The sequence below is a fragment of the Lissotriton vulgaris genome, chromosome 11 (assembly GCF_964263255.1).
Source record: "Lissotriton vulgaris chromosome 11, aLisVul1.2, whole genome shotgun sequence".
Taxonomy (NCBI): Eukaryota; Metazoa; Chordata; class Amphibia; order Caudata; family Salamandridae; genus Lissotriton; species Lissotriton vulgaris.
In genome coordinates, this window is record NC_141699.1 from 1052475192 (window position 1) to 1052499953 (window position 24762).

The 24762-nt window shown below is 42.9% G+C and overlaps 1 protein-coding gene across 1 annotated transcript in view; it reads left to right on the forward strand.

Annotated features, from left to right (window-relative positions):
• Positions 1-24762, forward strand: part of SLC2A2 (solute carrier family 2 member 2) — a 176598-nt gene that overhangs the window by 28466 nt on the left and 123370 nt on the right. The window contains exons 2-3 of the mRNA XM_086944415.1: positions 17351-17446; positions 23973-24172. Of these exons, the coding sequence (XP_086800541.1) occupies positions 17351-17446; positions 23973-24172 (296 nt within the window). The remainder of the gene's footprint in view (positions 1-17350; positions 17447-23972; positions 24173-24762) is intronic.

Genomic DNA, 24762 nt, shown 5'->3' on the forward strand with positions numbered 1-24762 from the left:
TAGGGCAGGTCCCGACAAGGGCGGTACCACTGATTATCACTGGGATGGCTGACGGGAGTGATGTTGTGGGTGGGGGGGTAAAAGCAGATACGCAAAACGATATTTCAACCATGGTCCCTATGGGACGTGCACCGTGATGTTTTCCTATTGAATGAAGTAATATGCCGCCCGGCCTCCGGGATGCGGGCTGAATGGCTGTGTACGATTGGGATTTCTTATTGGACGGGGGGATATCACGAGTGAACTGGCTGATTAATTGTATCCTGTGGTTTATAATTCTGCAATAAAAATATATTAAAAAAAAAAAAAAAAAACACTTCCTGATTTCCATCGAATCGAACGTTAACAGACGTCACGCAGCAAAAAAATAAAACGCTCACGCACAGCCGCTGGAAGACATGTATCAACATATATGAGCCTCCTCAGCCACCCTCAGAAAACATAAGGGATCAGGATACGTCTCCCGCACCCCCTTATACCTAGTGATTTAATTAAAACGAAACACAAAATGGCGAATTCCCGTTTCGCTACCAGTTTGCGGCCCAGTTCGCGGCCTGAGAAGCACTTCTACCGTGAAAAATCAATTTTTTTTTATTTTCCCCACGGGACCCTTTAATAACCCCAACATCATTCCTAGGGGGTCAAGAGGGGTCTACCTTGCCTCCTTTCATTAAATTCCCCCTTCGTTTTTCACCTCTTCTTCTCTCTCGATCCTACCGAGAGACAAGATGGCGGCCGCACAGCCGCTGGAAGACATATATCAACATATATGAGCCTCCTCAGCCACCCTCAGAAAACATAAGGGATCAGGATACGTCTCCCGCACCCCCTTATACCTAGTAATTTAATTAAAACGAAACACAAAATGGCGAATTCCCGTTTCGCTACCAGTTTGCGGCCCAGTTCGCGGCCCGAGAAGCGCTTCTACCGTGAAAAATCATTTTTTTTTTATTTTCCCCACGGGACCCTTTAATAACCCCAACATCATTCCTAGGGGGTCAAGAGGGGTCTACCTTGCCCCCTTTCATTAAATTCCCCCTTCGTTTTTCTCCTCCTCTTGTCTCTCGATCCTACCGAACGCTCGCGAATTTACCGAAAATCCGCAAATTCGCACGCAGCGGATATTTTTTTCTTGGTGATACAATTTTGCGGCGTGCGGCGTAAGCTCGCAATTGCGAACATGTAGGTGCGGCGGGCAGCAACAATCTCGCACTCGCGAAATTACAAAATTTGCAATTCTGCACAAGAAATCCACTAGCAAGCAGCATAGACCTTCTGAAAATGATGATTTTTATCAGAATAACTCCTCAGGTTGACATTTGCCTGCACTTTTTTGGATTTGAGGCCTTTTGACTTTCTTTGGATCACTTTTGGATTAGAAATCAACTTTCACAAGTAAGTTTTTTGGGGCATTACAGTTGCTGTTCTGCAGAAAAACAAGGTTTTGCTAGACTGAAAGCACTCAGCAGGTGCAAAAGTTCAAATTCATCATTAGTAAAGTTACTCACACACATACTCACGCATGCAAATAAACTATTGAACATCCATTTATTTGCATATACAGCTATACACACACTACCACCTTACTTCTAAGGAAACTTACACATACTTACTCTCTTAAACAATCACTTATAGAAACACATACTTATTTAGTTTCAGTCACTCACCAGGACCGGAGGGGGAGGCGAGGAAGCCCCCCATTGTAGCCGCCACCGCCAGCAGTCAATCGCAGGCGTGGATAGCGGCGCCGCCCCGGGACTGCATCTCCCGGCTGCCTCAGCGGCGGCGCTGCTGCCTAACGTCACAGGAGCGCCAGGAGGCGCCTTTAAACTGCGCTCTGCCCCGCATCGCGGGACGCCGGGCGAAGCCCGGGCAAAGGGCGGGCCCTCTGTGGCCCTCAGAGGCACGAGGAGGACGGGACGGGGCCACCCCCCTTGACTCCATTACACTGCCAAGGTAATAACTTTATGACCTTCCTGACATTCTGGCAAGGGATTACCCACTGGACTTAAGTTGAAAATTCTCTAATACCCTCAGAATTCCTTGAGGCCTTGTTATAGCCTAACATTGCACACCCCACAATGACTCACAAGGGAGTGACCAATAAATCTATCAGCCAGAGAGGCCTGCACTCAGGGTCACATGTTCTTTGTAGGCCATCTCCACCCACCGCCCTAACGAATGAACCTGTCAAGACTAGCATATCCACTAACCAACCGCCCGACCCAACGAATGGTATAGCGCAACACCTCTCGCTGCTGGACGAGCTAAATTCCCTCTGCAAAACAAGGTATGCCACTGTGGAAGCCAGAACTGAAATCAAAAGTTCCTCCCCCTGTCCCGCTAAAAGAACCAGTCTGTCAACCCCAATCGCCAGCCCCCTGGTACAACTTCCACAACCCAAAAATGTCAATACACCAAACACAGTTTTTCCCCAGTCCTCATCTAGCAAAAGGAAGTGGGATGGGGTCAAGCCCACAGGGAACAAACCACAGGGAACAAACCAAAACAACAAAAACTAACCCCCTTCTAAAATTGGAATAAAAAATAGACCAATTGGTAACATCCTTCAATTCGAACTTTTTGTCCCAGATTGAACAAATGGTAAGCTCACTCATTTCTCCACTGATTGTCAAAATTTCCACCCTAGAGGATAGGCTGCTGGGAATAGAGAAATGTATTAAGGCCAACCAAACTCGCACTGAAAAATCTGTAACATCAATCTGTCCCAACCCACCTGGTACAAAAAGTAACAATCAAACTCACCCCCTAGTCCCTATCCTTCCACCCCCCAATGCCCCTAAAGCTAACCCCAAACCCGGCCCTTTACAATATACAACTCACATACAGCTACCCCCCGGAGGCTGCACCCTTTGTGTGTGTTCTTGCGGGAGTCCCAGCACTCAAACGTGGAAAAACTGAGCGGGAACAAGACTTACTTAACAAAGTCACGTATTGGTTAACTTAAAAACAGGCCCCTGCCCCTAGGATTGGACGGTACCACCATGTCTGTTAGAAGGGTGGGCTGGCAAGGCCCCCTAAAAAAAGATATTGACTGTGACCTTGTTTTAATAAAATTTAGAAGCAGTTCAGTCGTTCCCTATCTGCGAACTTTGTACCCTCGTGAAGGTGTTGGCCCTATATCCGTCTGGGACCTACGCAACTTTTACCCAAGCATGGTATATACCCCTCGACTAAAACCAAGGGCAGAGTCAGCTCACTCGAAGGGCAGAAATACCCGTGCACTCTGTGGCCATGGCTTTTCCGCCTTCAATCACCCCGTAACAATGTACATTGGCCATGGGTATGGAAAATCATGAATTCTACTATGAAACAAAGGAACCTATTCATGCAGCATAGACAAATGTTTTATCTTTTTGCCATTCTGTGCTTTTATATGTAACTTTTGTCATGAGTGTTTTTAAATGTATGCTTTTATGATTTTAAACAAAAATCGAATAAAGCTAAACTGAAACTGAAACATACTTATTTAAACAGGAACTCTTACAATCTCTCACTCTCACATATACTCACTTATATACATCAATACTCACATATACTATATTAAAACATATGTAGTTACTGATAAAGACACTAGTGAGACAGTCATTCACTCACTAACACACGCATATACACACTCATCCACCTATACAGTCCTGCACATATGCTGTCTTCAAAACACATGCAAACAGGGAGTCAGTCATTGATGCATCTATGTGCTAAGTAATACCCCCACCAAACCATACAGACACTCATACTGATACTAAAAAATACATCTAATAACCCATATACACACACAAGCAGCTACTCACCAACCCATTCAGCCACTTATACACAAAGTGAAACACTGATACATTTATTTAAATATTTAAACATTATTCGGTAACATATGTATTCACTAAGATACACTTAATAAGCCAGTTAACCAATCAATAAAAAAAAAATCCATTTAGACACTTATTTAAACATTTATTCTTCCATCGACCTTTACATATACATATATAAAACATATTTATTTTTCAGATAGACACACATTCACTGGATGGTGTCATCAGTGATGTCATGAGTGATGTCACTGACCATGTCATGAGTGATGTAATATGTGACGTCATCAGCAGTGCATTGCAGGCGCGCAAGTTATAGTGAGTCCAACTAACTATAACGTGGGAATTTCAATGGTTTTATGTCAGTAAAATTTCCAGCTAACTATAACTGGTGTCAAACCTATGGTTTTTTCAGTGAATATATATATATATATATTTTTTTTTTTCACGCACAGAACGCCGCTCCTCTAAAATATTTCCCGGGTGCTTCTATCCAGCGGTGGTGAGCCGCTTCTCTACTCCAAACACAAACAGCTCGTTTTCAGCTGAAAAAGGAGAGCACACCAGTATCCTTTCGATGATGTTTTATTGCAAACCCCTCACCCCCCCGACAGACGCGTTTCGCCTTGCGGCTTCATCAGTGTCGGTTTGTCACGTGTAAACTGCAGCCATTTCTACCTTCAAATTTTCATAGACATAGAAAGAAGATTGATACAAGTGCTACGAATGTAACAGCCATCTTTTAATGTATATTTAACATTGTTGACTCGCTAGAACTTGGCTGTTTCAATAAAGTGCTTTAGTCCAAGAATAAAAAAACTCATGTGTTAACACACCAAACTAAAACAGTGCAAAATCTGATCAGGGAGCATTATATATATGCATTATATATATATATATAGGTATTTCAAAGTTTTGTAACAACATCTGCATTTTTCATTTAGTTTCAATGTATAAAATGTATCAAAAACGTAGTAGCTTTTTTAACAAAAAATACGTTTTTGATAAATTGTATACATTGAAACTAAATGAAAAATGCAGATGTTGGTACAAAACTATGAAATACCTATACTGATGAATAAGAAAGCTTGATAGAATGGAGGTCAGGGGACTGCTTTCACAGCTTGATTATCTGAGTCTTTTTTGCCCTTTCTTGTCCAGATCACATTGCTGAGGGATTCACTCACAATCTTGTGACATGCACATACATGATTTTCCATACATTGTTTGGTATTAAAACATTTTTCAGAGTTGCTTTTAGATTTCACACCTGCTCTGGCCAAGCGGTATTGGAAAAAGCCTGTGTCGTCTGCAAGGCCCATGGTTGCCTTTTCTTTAAAATATACATCGAGTGGGCATTTGGCTTTGCCCACAGGAGTATTTCTCATTCACCTCATACTATTGGTTGCTTGGTGTATCATGAGGACTATTTTGCATCTCTAAAATACACTGAATCGTCACACATTAAATGCATTATATCCTAAATGCCTTGTATGTAGAAGGCACTATCCTTCTTGTTTTATTTCTTGTGATACAGCAGACATCACAGGTACAGATACACTAAAGAAGTGACCTCCCTAGAATTCAATCATCAATTAAGGTTAGGGATAAATTGGCTAAGGCAAAAAAGGTCCACACACAGCAATGATTCACAACATTCTTTAGGAGTAATTTATTTTATGCTGTGTGTGTTTGTAATGCGCGCATGTGACCCAGGAGGGTATCCCGGTGCCTGGAGGAAAATGTGCTGCACTGGCTGGGGCCTATTGGACCTACTGAAAGAGTCAGGTTGCCAGTTTGTTTCTATAGCTAAGCTGTTGACTCCAAAGTGCAAAGGGAGGTCATTCCAGGCCTAAGGAGCCAGGTATGAGAAAGTGTGGGCACTGGCTCTGGCTTTACAGGTGCAGGGGGCATGGGTGAGCAGAAGTTTGGGAGAATAAAGATGTCTTGTCTGGTCTGGCAGCTCCTGCCGCTGTTCCAGTAGGCAGCTCTATGGTTGTGTAGTATTTTGTATGTGTGTGTGTGAGTAGTTTGAAAAGGCAATATTTGTGAGTGGGGATACAATGGAGGTCTTTGAGGTACAGGGATATCTGCGTGTGGGGTGGGATTTTGAGTGTGAATCTGGCCAATGTGTTCTGGATGACCTGGAGTCTCTTGGTGAGTGGTGCAGACATTCTAATGTAAAGTGTATTACTATAGTCCAGCTTGCTGGTGATAGGGACTTCGGAGAGGTTTGACAGGTGTTGAGCAGAAACCATTTGAAAATGTTCCTGATGAGTTGGAGGGTGTCAACCAATAAATCAAAGCACAGCTATTCATGCATGAGGGTATCCAGGTGCTGAGAGTACTGCTGCTAAATCTAAGTCGAACAGCAAGGTCTTCAGTCCTTTTTTGAATTGCAGAAGAGAGGATGAGGTCTGCAGGTGAAGGGAGAGGTCATTCAAAGACTTTGCAGAGAGGTAGGAGAAGGAGTGTCCTCCACTGTTGCTGTGGTGGATGCAGTGTGTGGGGGCAAGGCTGAGAAGGCGGACCACAGGTGTCTGGAGGGAAGGTGGAAGTTGAGTCGAAAGTTTATGTACACTGGTCGTTGCTTGTGGAGGGCTTTAAAGGCGTGGGTCAGGATCTTGACTGGCATCTCTTATGGATGGGCAGCCAGTAAAGGTTCTTGAGGTGGGGTGATGTGGGTCTGCTTGGTGAGGTCTAGGATGAGTCTGGCTGTTCAGTATTGTCTGCAGTCCCTTGAGAAGGTGCACAGTGATTCCAGCATTGAGTGAGTTTCCGTAGTCCAGTTCGCTGGTGACCAGGGCTTGTGTGGAAGCAGGAGGAGGTGACTGAGTTTATCTGGCTGGACACCAAGATTCAGTTGTTGATCAGGATCCCTAGCTTTCTGGCATGACTCAACGGAGTGGGTGTGGGTCCCATTCACCAGGTGGAGGACCCAGAGCGAGGTGTCTTTCTCAAAGAGTGCCACCTCTGTCTTGTCTGAGTTGAGCTTTAGGCAGTTGGTCTTCATCTGACTGTTTGATTTCTGTCGGCATTTATAATGTTGTACTTGCGTGACGGAAGCTACTAATTCTGCTTGTTCCCAAATGTGAATATGAATATTTTGCATTTCATATTCAAATCACAAACCTCATGGGTGCTTTTTAATGAGTGTTCAATAGTAATGAGACAATTGTTGTAATTCATTAATGCGTCTGGATTGGTTTTGTCTCATCCAATGATACCAAATTGATAAATCACTGCTAGAGAGGTTACTTCTTTAGTGTTTCACCTGTACAAGCTCCAACCTCCACTAGCAGTACAACCTTTAAAACTATACAGCATACACCACAGAAATATATGACACACACACGCATACATGCACATGCACACACACACAAAAAATTCAACTCAGAGCTTCTGTAATGCCAGTGCAGCGTTAAGAAGGTGGAGAGTAATCACACAACTAGAAACTAGGGATGGGTATCACTCAGTGCAGCCAGCTCAACATTTCTCAAGGGCAGATTGCAGGTGATTATATGTGTCACTAAAGTGTTTGTGTGCCTCGGAGAAGGCTGTCGTGGCTACAGCTACCTGCAAATTCTAAAGCACACGAGAATGTCCTTAACAGAGGCCCATTTCTGCCTTTCATCTCTACACAAATAGCTTGGGCTGGTGCTATAGTCACGTATTTGTAGGCTACTGAGTACCAGTGTTACCACATGTGGCACTATAGTGGTGCCAAATTAAAAACAAATGGCATAAAAGGCCTTATTGCTAACTAGCGGCCCGTCCCGACGTTGTCCGGGTAAAAAAAGGCTAGGCAGCAATGGTTTTAGTATTGAAAATAACATTTACTTCAAAACTTCATGGTACACCACATTTCGTGTTTCATGAGAATCAGGAAGTAGAATAAATTGGTTGTCGGAATTCCCCGACCTCGATAGCGCGACATATAACTGTCCATGAGTGAAGCAGTCCTCTCGTAAGTCTATCCCAATGACTTTGTATGTCTGACCTTGTGATTTGTTAATGGTGGATGCAAAAGCAATGTTAATAGGGAATTGTGAGCGTTTGAATTGAAATGGTAGATCAGTAGGGATCATGGGTATCCGGGGAATATGGGCTAAGTGTCCTGCAGCAGGGCCAGTGAGAATAGTAGTCTCTATTACATAAGGTAAAAGAGATTTAACTTGTAGGCGCGTCCCATTGCAGAGATTTGGTGGATGTAGGTTTTGTAATAACATGATAGGAACACCTACTTTCATTTGGAGTGTATGAGGGGGAAGCCCTGAAGGGTTAAGTGAGTTGAGGAATTCTTGGGGATAATGCACGGCGTCTTGTGTATCTAATACTGTATCAATGGAATTATATATTGTGGTTTCACCTGGGAATAGTTGTAGTATTTGTTCATTAATATGATGCACTGCAGAGTTTCGGGCGGCAACTATAGACCTTTCGCAAATCCATGTGTAATCTTTGCTGAGAAGATGCTTGATGTCTGGGTAAACATGTTGTATGAGTTCATGTAGGGTACAGAGACGCCTACCTAAGTTTTGTATGTTGATAAAGCCATTTGTGTCAGGTATGTCTCCATTACCCACTTCTATTAGAAGATCTCCAAATTGTGTATCTCCACCTCCTAAAAGTGTCCTCATGTTAGTGCACAAGGTAATAGATTGTACAGAGTTCCATAGGTGTGATGCTTTAAAGCATGCTTTTAGTATATCAGCCCGCGTTCCTCTAGGCACCACAGAAAGAGTTTGTCGGAAGTCACCAGCAAACACAACATTTCTAATGTCTTTGAGAGTTCTGTCAACTGCCTCAATATGTGAGCGGTGTGTCATTGTACATTCGTCCCACATGATAAGAGACACATTTTGAAGCAGTGTCCCCAAAGGTCCGTTTTTCCGAATAGAGCATATTGAATCCTTTTCAAGGGAAACTGTTAGAGGCAGTTTAAAGGTAGAATGTGCTGTCTTCCCAGCTGTTAGCAAAGTGGCAGCTATTCCAGATGAAGCAACAGCTAGAGCCAATTTCCCAGAAGATTGAACTTTGGCAAGTATGAGGTTGATTAGGTAAGTCTTTCCTGTTCCACCGGGGGCTTCTATGAACAATAGTTTGCCTTGCTTCTTTTCAACACTATCAACTATGGGGTTGTAGGCGAGTTGTTGATCGGGAACTAAGTTAGGCAAGTGTTGAGCAAGGTAGTTATTTAGCTCTGGAATATTGTGTGCGGTAGCGATATTGTGGTATCCAGTTAGGTTAGTTCAGACCGCTGGCGGCAGGCTGAAATCTTGTAAGGACTTCTCGCTTAATAGATACAGTGAGTCTTCAATTTCTATAAGTCCTTGGTTTATGATTTCATTGTTGATAGCAGCCCGTCCCAACGTTGTCCGGGTATGAATTGCTGCTGGCCAGTAGTATATTGTTTTGTAGGATTTTGTTTTGATAGCATTTCTTATCTGTGACAGGCCTGTGAAACGCTCCGATTCACAGTGCACTACTGATGCCCTTAAGAGTGCGCGTTCAGTAGTGTGTGAACTCGAGTTTCCCTACTTTATTTTTCCTTGCAATATTATATAGCGCAAACTCGACAACATGGCATGAGCACAATTTACATTACAGAAGAACACATTCATTTGTGGTAGGCACCGGGAGACAAAGCGATTTGCCTGGAATCACAGGATGTTGAGCTGATGCCGAGATTCGAACGTAGCTCCCCAGCTCTAAAGTTCGCAATTCTAGAACTTGTGGCGGGAGGTGTTATATTATGTTATGTTAAATAATCTTATTGAGCGCAACTAACACCATTAGGTTCCTTGGCGCTATAACGAAGAGAGCAGATGAAGAAACAAAAGACAACAGCTAATTATAAGACTCACTGAAGAGAAAAGTTTTGAGGGAAGATCTGAACTTGGGCTAAGGAGAGGGCAACCTTAGAGGAAGGGGAAGGGAGTTCCAAAAAGTCGGGGCGAGGAATGAGAACCTGAGGCCACCGTGTTTCTTCCTCTTGAATCTAGGAACTGATAACAGGGCCATCTGAGATGACCGAAGAGTTCGGGAAGGGACATAGGGGTGAAGAAGGGAAGAGATGAAAAGGGGACCGTGACCTGCTAGGGATTTGGAAATAATGCAACCAAGCTTAAATTTGCAGCGGGCAGATATCGGAAGCCAGTGAAGACTTTTTAAAAGGGGGCGGACATGTTGATCTCTGGGTTGGTGAAAAATCAGGCGAGCGGCCTGATTTTGGATCAACTGTAGCCTCCTAAGTTGATAAGCAGGAATGCCTACATATAGTGCATTGGCATAGTCAAGCCTAGACATGACTAGCGCAAGCAGGGTCAAGGTGAGAGCCTCAGGTGTAAGTAGGCGAGAGATTTTACGTATTTTCCTGAGTTGGAAATGGCTTGAGGATACTACTGCGCTTATCTGGGGCGTCATAGAAAGGTCACTACTAATGACGACTCCTAAGCTTTTGGCACAGGTGACGGGAGAGGGAGGACTGCCAAGGCTAGCAGGCCAGAAAGAAGAATGCCAAAGATTAGAGGGTCCCCCGACAAGAACCAGCTCGGTCTTCTCGGGGTTGAGCTTCAGGTGGTTTGAGCTCATCCAGTTACTGATAAAGCAAAGAGTGTTTTGGAAAGTGGAAATGGATTCATCAGTGGAGTCGATGGTGAAGACTAATTGTATGTCATCCGCGTAATTAAACGCGGTGACATTGAACTGACGAAGGGAACGAATTAGCGGGGAGAGGTATAAATTAAAAAGAAGAGGGGATAGGGAAGAACCCTGTGGGACTCCGCAGGTCAATTCGGCCTGAGTGGCGGAGAACTGGGACAGCCTGACTGCTTGATGGCGCTGGGTCAGGAAAGACCGGACCCAGTCTAGGGCGGTGCCCTGGATGCCATCCTCCCTGACACGGTCGACCAAGATGACGTGGTCGACCGTGTCGAAGGCGGCCGACAAATCCAGGAGGACCAGGGCCTGACAGATGTTAGCATCGGCCCCCCTGCGCAGTTCCTCCATCACAGATAGGATGACTGCTTCTGTGGAGTGTGCAGGTCTGAACCCAGCCTGCTGGGGGTCCAAAAAACTCGAGTCTTCCACGAAAGTGCTAAGGATTTGAGTGACATGCGACTCCAAAACTTTACTTTAGGTGTGTCTAAAAGTGTATGTCGGTGCTGGCCATCAATGAGAGCGACCTGTGCATTTTTCAAATGGGTGGTGAAAAAATATGAGTATGTTGCTGGAGATGTGGGCCGCCGTGCCACCAATGTACTTACCCGGGGAGGGTAAACACCCATTATTCTGCGACTTTCTTTCCGCATACCATCACTCCGCATACTTTCATTACGAAAGTACCATGACTCCCAAATGCCATTATAACGCATGGCATTACATTTTATATGCTTTTACTGCGTATACATTTACAACAAAATGTTTTGGGGTATAGTTTGGGGTTTTGGGGTATAGGGGTATTTTAAGGGTTCAGGGCTAGGTTTGGGCTTTGGGGTACAGGGGTATTTTAGGGTTCAGGGGTAGGTTTGGATTTTGGGGTACAGGGGTATTTTTAGGGTTCAGGGCTAGGTTTGGGTTTTGGGGTACAGGGGTATTTTTAGGGTTCAGGGGTAGGTTTGGGTTTTGGGGTACAGAGGTATTTAAGGGTTCAGGGCTAGGTTTGGGTTTTGGGGTACAGGGGTATTTTAGGGTTCAGGGTAGGTTTGGGTTTTGGGGCACAGTGGTATTTTTAGGGTTCAGGGCTAGGTTTGGGTTTTGGGGTAAAGGCGTATTTTTAGGGTTCAGGGGTAGGTTTGGGTTTTGAGGTACAGGGGTATTTATAGGGTTCAGGGATAGGTTTGGGTTTTGGGGTACAGGGGTATTTTTAGGGTTTAGGGATATGTTTGGGTTTTGGGGTACAGGGTATATTTATAGGGTTAAGATGGGTTAGTGTTTAAGGGTGTTGGGGTATTTTAAGGAGTAAGGGTGGGTTATGAACATGGGGTGCAGGAGTATTTAAAGGGAGCAGGGTGGGATTAGCACACAATATGAGACATGGCATGAAGGGCGGAACGTACCACAGGCCCCCAGCGTTTTCACGCCCTCAGTACACGCCCCCAGCACACGCCCACAGCACAACGCAGACACACCCACAAGGGACTACTTTGCTGGCACTGTTCTTTTACCTTTTAAATGTATATGGTGGGCGTCTGTATAGCCTGTGTCCTTATGCAGCAACTGCCCTTTCCAACGCTGTATTGGGTGTTGTGATTGGTGCTGTGGTTCCTGAGATCACCCGCCTCAAAGGTTTGGGCTCTCTCTTTATTATATTAGTATGGATTTTAAATTGGGTGACCAAATGGCAAAATATCACATAATGTAGCAAACTCAAAAACAAAGCCCATCACAACTTTCAAAGTGAGGCATATCCACAACTAATTAACTACATTCAGGTTTTTGGAAAATGTTATTGACCATAGCAACGGGAATGTGACATCAAAATTACCAATGCCATGAGAGGTCCGTTAAGTTAGTCTCTCACCCACAAAGGAACAGGATTTTCATCACCCTACCTACATTTGATATCTTCCTTAACTGAACAAAATACAGCACAATTTCTTTAGGCTAGGCTGCCTTCTGGCTATGTTTAGCTATAGAAATACCATATACATATACACACATACATACAGAGATTCCAAAAATGCAGAATGATTTTAATACTTTATTTTGAGCAGGAAAATTGATTTTCCCTACACAACCAACTTTTGCTGATTAAACTGACCATGCAATATTATACGTAAAAGTAATCTTCATTTTACAGGCTAGCTAGCCATCTCGTCATATCCCTACCTGATCTTCCAATGGAACTGACAAGTACCAATAACATCTTATGCTGTGATACAAATAACAAAGGAAAAGAATATGAGTTTGGTATCAGTGTGTCCCTCCTTCAATTTCTCTTAACTCCACCCATTTATGAGTAAGCATTTCCTATTTTTCACCCTCTCCCACAGGTCCCTCACACATTTACTACTAAATCATAAACCATCCCTGAAGTCCCATAAACAACAATTTACTGAAAAGGAGCCCTACACAATCCATTAGGAAAATTGATTGTGCAAGATGTTTCTCACCCTTTTAAAAGATGGGCAGCACATCTGCTTTACACCAGCAGAAAATGCAGCTGCTTGAAGAGCTTTTTAAGAATATGCATAGAGATATGCCACTCTGAAAGGAAATGTTTTCTACAATCTCGCCTGAATTGGGACTTTCCTTTTTACTGTGAGCAGGACTAACAGCAGACAAGTTGAAAAGGTGCCATTGCCAGCCTTAAAGGTTTCACAAGAAAATGTCATCCCTTACTGAAACATCATTGTTAACCAACTTCATATGGCGATATTAGCAAAGGAGAGCATACATTTGAAAACTTGGCTGATCAAGTGATCAGCCTATTACAAAATGTCGAAGCTACAAAATGACTGTGTTTTTCTCTAATGGGATTGTGGATTTTTTCTAATTATCTGCTGCAAGTCTCGTGTGTTTTCTTCTATTGAATGAATATTTGGCCAAAGGTATTTCTTTCTACAAAAGAGAAACACAATTAGGGTATTTATTTTACCCAAGGGGATCCTTTTTATGTCTGTACTCTACAAAAACAAAGACCAGATTTGGCTAGATTCTCTGATACTCTTGAAGGCTTGATACATTCAAACAGAAAGGTGATGGATTTTGGAACCTCCACCAACCTGGGACTGCACTATCGGTATCTACCTCTTTCATTTTGTTGATGAATGATCAACAAGAAGTTGCTGTAATTTAAAGAGAAGATTGAAAGAGGAAACTCGGGAGTAGGCACTCATGCTATGCTCCTCACTCATCTGAAGGTGATGCAGCGTGCGCAACGAAATTTGTTTTATTTATTTATATGTTTACTTACCCCTAATTGGCCCTAATCCGTAGTTTACTACCCCCCACTCTGCCCCTCCCCCTCCTCGCATCAGCACCCGGCAGCACTCCCACCGCGGGCTGCTACTGCATAACAGGGTCATAAACACTGCTACTGAAACATGTTGCCTCCCATTGCATTTGAAGGAGGTGTTAATTTCTATGACTGTCCATCTGTGAACACTTGAGGGCGCAAGCTGTTTCTTTGTAGGGAGCACTACAAAAAACCATTTTCTTTATTTTTGTTTTACTGTTCTTTAACTAGCACAGATTCATCCCTGTAAGTAGGTGAACAAGAGAACATAGAAATACTATAACATCACATGCTGGTTACAGATGCCCGCTGGCAGTTTACTAAAATTAGCCAAGAAAACATCATAGTTGTATCATTTACTGATTCCTGTTACATTTAAAGAAAGAATGGAGAATCACATTATAGACAGAGAGTAAGAGGTCTAAGTGTCTGGTGACAAATTTGTCCACATATTTTTTCTGATTGGTCAATTTTCTGTAGAATGTAAATGTAAATGTACAGGAATTTATATAGCACAAATCACAAACTGGTCTCTAAGCGCTTGCTTAGGGAACCCGTCCTGGTATTCCCCTGTGAGATAACCCCGGCAGGGTATCCGCAAGGTGAAAGCCAGGCATCCCACCACGAGGGGCCGTTGTGGAGATTAAGCAAGCTATTGCCCAGAGTCACAGAGTGTGAACCCGTGAATCGAGTAGGCACCGGAGCGAGAATTGTCGAGTCCATGGACATTTTAGGACTCAAGACCCCGCCGAGCCGGGAATTGAACCCTGGTCCCAGCTTGACCTCTGCTTCCAGGTCTGCCTCCTCTAACCAGTGAGCCACACTTCTCCATAGAAAGCAGTTCGAGGTAATAAACTAATATAATATTTAAGGCAAGAACTTGTTCAAAAGGGCCAAAACAATCATAGAACTTGAGAGCAGGGGTGCAAGTAGGCAGTCAACAATATCTGTCCATTGCCTTATCCTGTCCAAGCATATACCTTAGGGGTAGCCATAGCCTTTTGCTGACATGCATTATTGAATCAAGCAAATCATGTCAATTCTTTTTGTTGAAATGTTTTTCTTTAGCACTGAGCACATGCCAGGAGGTAGATTACCTCATTAGATTAAAAGTGAGGAGGAAGCTGGCTCACCTAGGAGGACATGGGCAAACACAGACGAATCCTTGATCAACACATTCTCTACCAGCAAAAATCCAGAGTTTGTTCTGTGTTGTATTGAGCACTATATAATCAATGGCAGCCACTCATTCATTGTGGCTCCTAAATTGATGTTATGCCAAAAGCAAAGAAAGATGTGTCTTTTGCATTTTTGATTTATTGTCCATTTTATTTGAGGCTTTCCTGAGCATGTGATGGGTCTCAAAATACCACACAACCTGTACTTACACTTATTTATAAGTAGTTGAATGTTAAAACTGGAGCTTCCCACTTACCTTTATATGCAGTGTCGGTATGATGCTCTCGAGATAAACTGTCAGAGGTGCAGGAGAATTACAAAAAGAACAAGGGGCAAAGAGACTGTAGCCGGAGCACATATAGCAGTGGAAATTATGGGCCTAAGGTCAGCCGGTGGTGGCAAATGGGGCCCACCGGCACTCATTGTTGGGGACTAGCACTTATTCCTCAGTAGATTTTGCACTTATTTTTTCTCATGAGATTTGGACTCAGAGCAATTCAATTCAATTCAATTCAAATGATTTATATAGCGCGCTACATACCCAGAGGGTCTCAAGGCGCTTGGAGAAGGGTGGGGAATTATTTGTCGAATATCCAGGTTTTAAGTTGCTTTCTGAATGCAAGGTGGTTCTGAGTGAGGCGAAGGTGAGTGGGAAGTGAGTTCCAGGTTTTGGCTGCCAGGTAGGAGAAGGATCTTCCTCCCATGGTGGTTTTGTTGATGCGAGGTACCGCAGCAAGGGCTTGGTGGGAGGAGCGTAGCTGGCGGGAGGGGGTGTAGAAGGAAAGTCGTGTGTTGAGGCATTCGGGTCCAAGTTCGTAAAGTGCTTTGTGTGCGTTGGTTAGGAGGCGGAATGTTATCCTCTTATTGACGGGGAGCCAGTGGAGGTTTTTCAGGTGACCAGAAATGTGGTCTTTACGCGGAATGTCTAGTATGAGTCTGGCTGATGCGTTCTGGATGCGTTGGAGTTTTTTCTGAAGTTTTGCGGTGGTACCGGCGTATAGGGTGTTTCCGTAGTCCGAGCGGCTTGTAACCAGTGCGTGGGTGACCGTTTTTCTAGTTTCGGTGGGGATCCAGCGAAATGTTTTTTTGAGCATGCGAAGGGTGTTGAAGCAAGATGATGAAACGGCGTTGACCTGTCTGGTCATCGAGAGTGAGGAGTCCAGAATGACGCCCAGGTTTCGTGCGTGGTCCGTCAGGATGGGTGCTTTTCCAAGGGACTCTGGCCACCACGAGTCGTCCCAGGCGGAGGGGGAGGTACCTAGGATAAGGACTTCTGTTTTGTCGGAATTCAGTTTCAGACGGCTGAGCTTCATCCACTCGGCTACTTCTCTCATTCCTTTATGTAAGTTTGTTTTGGCGGTGTTAGGGTCTTTGGTGAGTGAGAGGATCAGTTGAGTGTCATCAGCGTAAGAGATGATGTTGAGGTTGTGTTGGCGTGCGATGGCCGCGAGGGGGCTCATGTATACGTTGAAGAGGGTGGGGCTGAGTGAAGATCCTTGTGGCACGCCACAGATGACTTCAGTGGCCTCTGACTTGAATGGTGGGAGGCGGACTCTCTGGGTTCTTCCGGCAAGGAATGAGGTGATCCATTCCAGTGCTTTTCCTTGGATTCCTATGTTTCTGAGGCGTTGTAACAGGGTGCTATGACAGACTGTGTCGAAGGCTGCGGAGAGGTTGAGGAGGATGAGGGCGACTGTGTCTCCATTGTCCAGTAGAGTTCGAATGTCGTCTGTTGCTGCGATGAGTGCGGTCTCAGTGCTGTGTTTGACTCGGAAGCCAGATTGTGAGGAGTCTAGGGATTTGTTGGTTTCGAGGAAGGCGGCGAGCTGGTTGTTGACAGCTTTCTCAATGACTTTGGCCGGGAATGGAAGAAGCGAGATGGGGCGGTAGTTTTTGAGTTTGGTGGGGTCAGCTGTGGGTTTTTTCAGAAGGGCGCTGAGTTCGGAGTGTTTCCAGCTTTCCGGGAAGGTGGCGGAGTTAAGGGAGCAGTTGATGACATCTCGGAGGTGGGGTGCGATGACGGAGTCAGCTTTGTTGAAGATGTGGTGAGGGCATGGGTCTGTGGGGGATCCTGAGTGGATGGAGCAAGAGAGAGAAAAGTTCACCAGGAGTAAGAGAAAGGTGGAAATACTGTGACAAAGACAGAAACAGAGCGCATGAGAAAGAACCTGAATCAGTGAGATAAAGGGGCAGGGCCTGTCTGGTGGTGGATAATAGATGCATGAGGTGAAATCAAGACTATGCAGTCCTGGGTATTCAGCTCCTCTGACAGTCTTTTTTTGCCAGTAGATGTGTTTTCTTGTTGGTCTCCATTGCCTGTCTTTGAGTGGTTTCATTCTGAAAGTTCAATATGAGGTATTTCAACTTTTGTGTGTTATCTTTTCAGCATTTGACCGGAGCCCTGGTTTTGGCAGTTTTCACGGCGGTACTGGGCTCTTTCCAATATGGGTACGGAATTGGAGTCATCAATGCTCCCCAGCAGGTATGGAATTAGATTCACTGTTGCATGTTAACTTTGCATTGTAAATGGTTTTTTATAGTAAAATAAGATTATGGCCAGCATTTATCCTGTGACAGGGCTGCGGACCACCACTCACCATCACTCTCATAGACGTGGTCTGAGTAATACTAAGGCAGTGAGGAATTATAGGTGCTAACAGCACTCTTAGGTTGCTAGTACTGATTGTGTGTTTTAAAACTTAAATTTGGTTGTAGCCTATAACATTGTTAGAAACACCTTCTAAATCATTCTGTTCTACTCATAGCCAGATGTTTATATTGTTTGAGTCACATGAGTAAGACATTTGGGGTGCAGATTGTAAAACAAGCCATAGATGTGCCCGCAAACACACTAGGACAATAATGTACACTGATGCATAACAGGCCTGAAGGAATGCTTAGGAGGCAATGAGGAACTAACTTAAAGTGGAATAGGATTCAATCTCCTTAAGATCCACTGCGCACTGGTAGAATGTTTGGTAAATAATGGATTTAGAATTCAATGCATTGCTTATTGGTTTGATGCCAACGGCTCTAACCTCAGTCCTAGATGTATCATCCCAGTGTTGGCCTTCTCTCCTGCAATGGGCCACATGAGCAGTATGAGTGAGGGGATTGCCGCATGGGGCATGTGGAGATCAGCGCATGCTTGAAAGAAGTTGTCCCACTATTGCCAAAAGAGAATCCTGAGATTGCCACTTCTGAGGTTGCCATGCAAGCAGGTCCCTCAGAAGAGCATCCACTCCTGCCAAAGGACTTCTATGGCATTACAAATAAACTGTTCTTTCATCCTTGCTACTCTAAATGGTCACAGAACTTCTCAGTGACTTACAATATCTTTATAATATTTTACACAGGGTACTTTATCCTATATGTTTTCTTTTGTAGCTGTTAGCTGTTTTGGACCATTCTTTGTGGGTCATTATCAAGCAAGTTTCAAGCTGCAACAAAAATCTGCAAATATTATTAATAATACAAATATAACATCATAGCATAACACAGCCCAGTAGACAGAAAATGGCATCAAATAATGTGGTTTCATACAACATGACATACAACAACATTATGGAGTATAACAGAGCAAATCCTAATGCAGAACATAACGCCATAACATAGCATAACATAAAAAACAGCCTATTACAACACATCTCAACATAAAATATGGTTACATGACACAGCACACTAGAATATAAAAAACTAAACAGCACTGCTCAACATAGGATAATACAACATAAAATACCACCGCAAAGTATAGTACATTATAGAGCCATAAATATAACACAACAATGTTATCAGCTTAATATTTTAAAGACAGCATAACAAAGCATAATGCAGCACGACTGCTGTATTTATTCACCTGGTGGAAAAAGATCTAAGGAATCTAAGCTAAACACACTTTCAAGCTCAGACCAGATTTATTGGCTTTGTCAATCTCTGTTTATTGTGATGTGAATTAAAAAAGACTCATAAAGTGGTATAATTGGTTTTGCAATGCACCTTCCTAATCTTTGCATTAAAGACATCAGACCATGTTATCGCCATTTAGAATATGTTCAGTGGCTTACCTTAGCAGCATGTACCAGAAGAAAACTTTGCTTCATCACCTTCAAAGCTATGTACCTCAAACAACCCTATGGTCCAGATTACAAGTAGCATGGTACTGATTGGTACCATGTGGTAATTTCACACTAGTGCCATCCAGTTATGAGTAAAACCTAATGGAATGTGGGATTACTGTGTAGGACCAATGTTGCCAATAGCAAAACCACATGGAATTTCAAATTCCATAGGGTTTGACTGTATACATTTACAACCTGCTCTGAGAGGGGTAAATCTATGTGTGGTTCTCTGGGTCGGGTTAAGGTGAGGATGGGAGCTAGGGAAGGGGTGGGCAGAGGATAGAAGAGGAAGATTTTTATTAACTTCAGGCTTCCATCATTTGAAAAGAAATGAGGCTTGGCTACTGTTGCTGTAAGGTTCTCCCTTTAGGGAAGTATATAGAAGAGTAAAACATGTTTATTAAGCATGAAAAGAAATTCGAAATTTAATTTTAAAATGTAATAATTTAAAAAAATATTACATTATATTACATGTTTTCCAGAGTTTAAATTATCAAACAAATTCCTACCTAAATAAAAAAAATCATGTAATAATATTGAATTAAAGTGATGTAAAGAATTATTTAAAAGAGTAATTTAATTAAATTGTAATAAAACATAATATTACATTATTATTTACATTAAAAAGGTTATTTCTTATATGTTAAAAGCAACTAAAATATCTTTTATGTTTAGGTGTTTTGAGCATTTAATTACATTTATTTATGTTTTTTAATATTTTAAAGAGTTACATTTTTATTTAACAGTATTCCTGTGGTGGTTTCAGTCCATACTAAATTTCTATAGTAGTTGTTTCAGTTCCAGGGGTTGGCCATATGTGATTCTGGACTTACTACAGGTCTGAGCTGGAGTACATTTATGACTGTTTTGGGTCATTTATGCCTGTGGTAACTTTAGAAGTGCAGTTTGTGAAAAGCAATGTGCTTACTCTTTTGAAGGTTGGTGCACATCTCTCCCTAAACAACAGTAAGTATTCCCCATTTTCCAGTCACTCTTCCTTGTCCCTCCCCCATTTAAAACTAAAACATTTGTTTACACGTACAGAAATTCTGCAGTCGGGGCATTGATCTCTACACAGAAAATTATAGAAAATGTGGAGGAGCAACGTAGATTTGTGAATAGAATTGTTTATGTGCAGGAAGGGACACATTCCTGCACACAAACAATCATTCATGGCGATTTGCTGGTTCTATAGGTGCTGCACAATGCGGCACACATAGAAACAACAAAAGAGAGGAGAAATTATTTCTCCTCATTTCGTAGTGTCAAAATCAATGGGTGTTACGACGGAACACCGACCGCAACACCGATTGCCCGCTCCTTTCATGCTAAGTGTAGTGTGAAAGGGGGCCTTATTTACACGGAGGCATTAAACCATGTTATGTAGCGTAACGCCGCCTCGTGAATAAGGCAAAGGGTTTATAGCCAAAGGAATTCACAAAAAGTGACGCTCCTGTCGTGATAAGCCCTTGTAAATATGCCCTGTGGCATGTGAATAGACCCTGAAAGCTCCTAAAAAGCCAACTTCATTATTTTAGTTTTCAGAGTAATCTGGCCAAAAAATGCTGCAAAAGCGTAACATGGATATATGCTGCTTTTCACCTCTAGTTATTATTTTACCCACCTTTTAATGTGGTTTTTGAACTTAGCCCTAAGTTGCAATTAAGTGACCTCAGTTGAAGTGCTTTTAAAGGATGGTATGGAAAAATGCAGGTACTTCTCTGTCTCTTTATGTATTGTTCAATTGGATGAGTGTGCAGTGGCACAGAGTATATGTTCAGCAAAAACATGACTCAGCAACAGGAAAACAATAACAAAGTCATGCCTCCTGGAAAAACTGAGAATATTGCAAAGAAGGGTAGGAAAACAAATACGAAGATGTAGAACATTGCACAAAGGCGACATGCCGGCATATGTATTAATGCAAGCAAATAATATACCAAAAATGTTAATATATAACACACCAACTAATACAGAACATCTAGCTTGACAACTTTCAATTTGAAGAACTGCAGGAATTCTGTGCTCCCAAGACCACTCTCATCCTCACCTTAGCACTATCATCCCAAGCTACACCAGCATCTAAATCATTAGCTCTTTTTAGCTTACCATCTCTGTGCCTGACAAAATGCATGCCCTTTTGGGCAGCCCAGAATGCTACAAACTGCCACATCGAACCCCACCCCTATTACAACTCAACATAATATGATGTACCAGTCACTCCAACATGTGGATGACACCTATTTGTAGCTCACAGTCTCCATATTCCAAAACATGTTCTGACATAAGACGTAATACAAAATTAATTTCCTAAACCACAATCACGTAGTCCATGACAGCAATTAATTCACACAGTGGTTGTCTTAAATGTTCATACTTGGTCTTTAATCCATATCTTGTAATATTTGGTTGTGCTTCAGTTCTTCATCAAAGTTACCAGCAGTCACAGTTTTTTGCCAACACATGTTTCATCTATTGGTATTAACCACAGACTTTGTCAGGGCATGGACTAAGAATCTACAGATGGTATACGGTGTATCCAACACGATCAAACAACTTTGGATTTTACTGACCAGTAGAAAACTCCAGTTATGGCACTTCCTGTATGAAGCAAGTGGGAGTTCAACTTAGCTCTGTCTTCAATCTTCATAAAAGAAATCAAAGTCCTCAATCTCGAGCAACACGGCAGAGAGTACTTCAATCTGATAGTGGGGTCAACATGTGGATGACACCTATTTGTAGCTCACAGTCTCCACATTCCAAAACATGTTCTGACATAAGACATACCCAGCTGTAAAGAAGGTTTTTGCCATTACCTTGAACACAAAAGTGTTAAAACATTCTTTGTTGGCATTGCTCCCTAATACAAAACTGCTCACCCCCATACTGGCTGCTAGAGAGTTCAATTAGTGAAATGCTTCAGCAATGTTATTTCAAGTTAATCAAAGGTATCATCATTGACTCAGCTCAACTATAATATCATCAACCTTATCAAATTAACCATTTACCAAATACAAACATTACCCCAGGCTCACTTAAGTAACTTAGGCCCTTATTACTAGTTTGACAGTCTGACCGTCGTAAGACCGTGTCCACCAGTAGCTAACGGTGATTTTACGAGTTGACCACGGGGCCAGCGGTGTGGAGGTGGGGATCTTGCAGCAGTGGTGAGTACATTTCATAAATATATTGATGCCTGTGTGTGCATTTCAACTTCTGTTGTGTCAGATGCACACATATGCATGATATATGTGGAAAAATATCATATTCCCATTTCCATGGTTCAGCCCATATGTGGGCAGTCCTGGGAATGGGTATATAGTTTCAAAGGACTCACCTGTAGATCGCTGCAGACGGGGTCATAATCCTCGGTATGAAGATCCTCCTGTGAAGGCGGGACCAGGAGAAAGGGATCCACATTGGAATCTGCCTGGGAGAAGAAGAAGAAAGGGGTGAGTTCGCACCCCAAATCCTTTTTCACGGCCACCTTGAAGAATGCGGTTAGATCGCCGTGGTTCGCTCGTTGTACAGGCAACTTGTAATACGGACGGTGGTGCAGCTCCCCTATCTACCACCCTACGGCAGTTGGCTTTCCCTGACAGCGAACCCAGCGGTGGTGGAGGGAGGGATGCTGGAGGTCTCGGTGATCTAGTGGTAGACTTCGCAGAGCTGATTCGCCCAACTCGCAAAACGGCGGTTGGACCGCTGAGCTCACTGATCTTGCACCGCCACCTCCAATATGTCAGTCCACAGGACCGCCAAACTTGTAATAAGGACTTGTAATAAGGCCCTTAGTCTAATCTTTAAAACTCTCCAAGCTAACATGGGTAAAGTCCTTATTGGCTGGTCATGGAATGTCCCATGTACTAGCACTACAAACCACATTGCACACTGAAAGAAATGTAGTTTAAGGAATTTTAGGGTATTTAGAGGTGTTGGGTGCTAATTGTATCACTGAGGCATTCTAACTCTGGCATCCTGGGGGATAAATACCACAGACCCCCAAACTGGGGACCGAGTACCACTTTTACCACCTGACTCTCAGGATAGCGAGGTGTAGCAGTCCAAGGCTGAGCTTCCAGCCAACGACACCAATGAGAAGTAGTTGGTTAAGAACCTAGAACCCAGCAACACCCAATAATAATAATGAGACATTTAGAAAGCGCACTGCTACCTCCGCAGATGTGTCCCGGTGCTACGGTGGAAAATAACAGAGCAGAGCAGAGCAGATTCACAGATAGCTAAATACTTTGAACACAATTACAAATATATACAACATTTCAATACGGTAACTGCTTGGAATCCATCCTAAGGGGCTTCACCAGAATAAATAGTGTGCAAAACTTGTAGCCTAAAGTTTTATCTGATGGGAAAACTAACTCCACAAACCTTTATTGATTGAAGAGTGAAAGCAATCACACAGAGATTGGGCTACAACAATTCAAAGATTTGCTTAGGAGTTCTATTAGTCGTTGACTCTACGTGAAAAATGAGTGTAGTCAATGTTCTGCACATATTTCAATTAGAAATATAAAGCCAATTGTGCATTCTCTGATTTAGCGCTTAGTTTTAACAACAGGGACTCTATTACACATACAGAGCACTGTCACTGTCCTCACCAGGGTCCACACTTAAGTGTAGATGATAGGCACAGGTGCAGTCCACTGTATTGCATCAAATGTGTTGCTTCCAGTGCCAGTGTGAACCTACCTTTTTACTGGGAATGGACCATTAGTGAAAGACAGACTGGCTGTTTGAAGCTATGATTCAGTGTTCAATCAGAGTTACTGCTCCAAGCTTTTGATTAATCAGTCTACAGGCAGATGGTCTTTAAAGTGAAAAATTGTTTTGATTTCAAAATGGGACCTCAATCGTTTCTTTCTTTTCCAGATAATAGAGAAACATTACGACCGTATTCTGAGGGGTGGTGAAGTGGAGCAGCTCGAAAGGAGCATCAATACTAATGCGACTGAGGAAGAAGAATTGTTGCCCTCCGTCACGACATACTGGTCCCTGTCCGTGTCCATTTTCTCTGTTGGAGGAATGGTTTCCTCATTCTTTGTTGGATGGCTTGCAGATAAATTAGGAAGGTATTAGTGAGCTACTTTCCACTACTTGAATAAAGGACATTAAGACTGAACTGAGGACATATTGAGATTTGAGAATCCGTTACACTAAGATACTGTTCTTGTTGAATGTCCTACTGAATATGTGTTTGTTTTAAGAGATGCTTATTACATAATTACATAAATGTTACCACTCCATAGCAAATTACATTACAGTTGACAATGTGTCCCTACCATGTAAAGTTGTTGGCAAAAATATTACGGTGAGTTGTATCTCTGAAGTAGAAGCAAGTTGACAATATATGTAGCATAAAGCAGAATCATCAGTGGATCACCACAGACTAGGGAAACTATAAGTGCCACGCTTATATTGATTCATTCATCTAGAAAGCAATTCTTGAATTTTGGAGAGAGTTATAGCTGCCCAGCTTGAGTGTTTTTTTTTTTACTTGGAGCTGCTTTTAGTCTTTCATCACTCAGGATTCAGGGCTCATTACCTCAACAAGACGGTACTGGGGCCACTGCTTCATGAGGGTAATCACTGCTGACTAAGGTGATCTATCAGTCCTCCTCCTCCTTGATCTATAGATTATATTTGATGAAGTGGTCTTCAT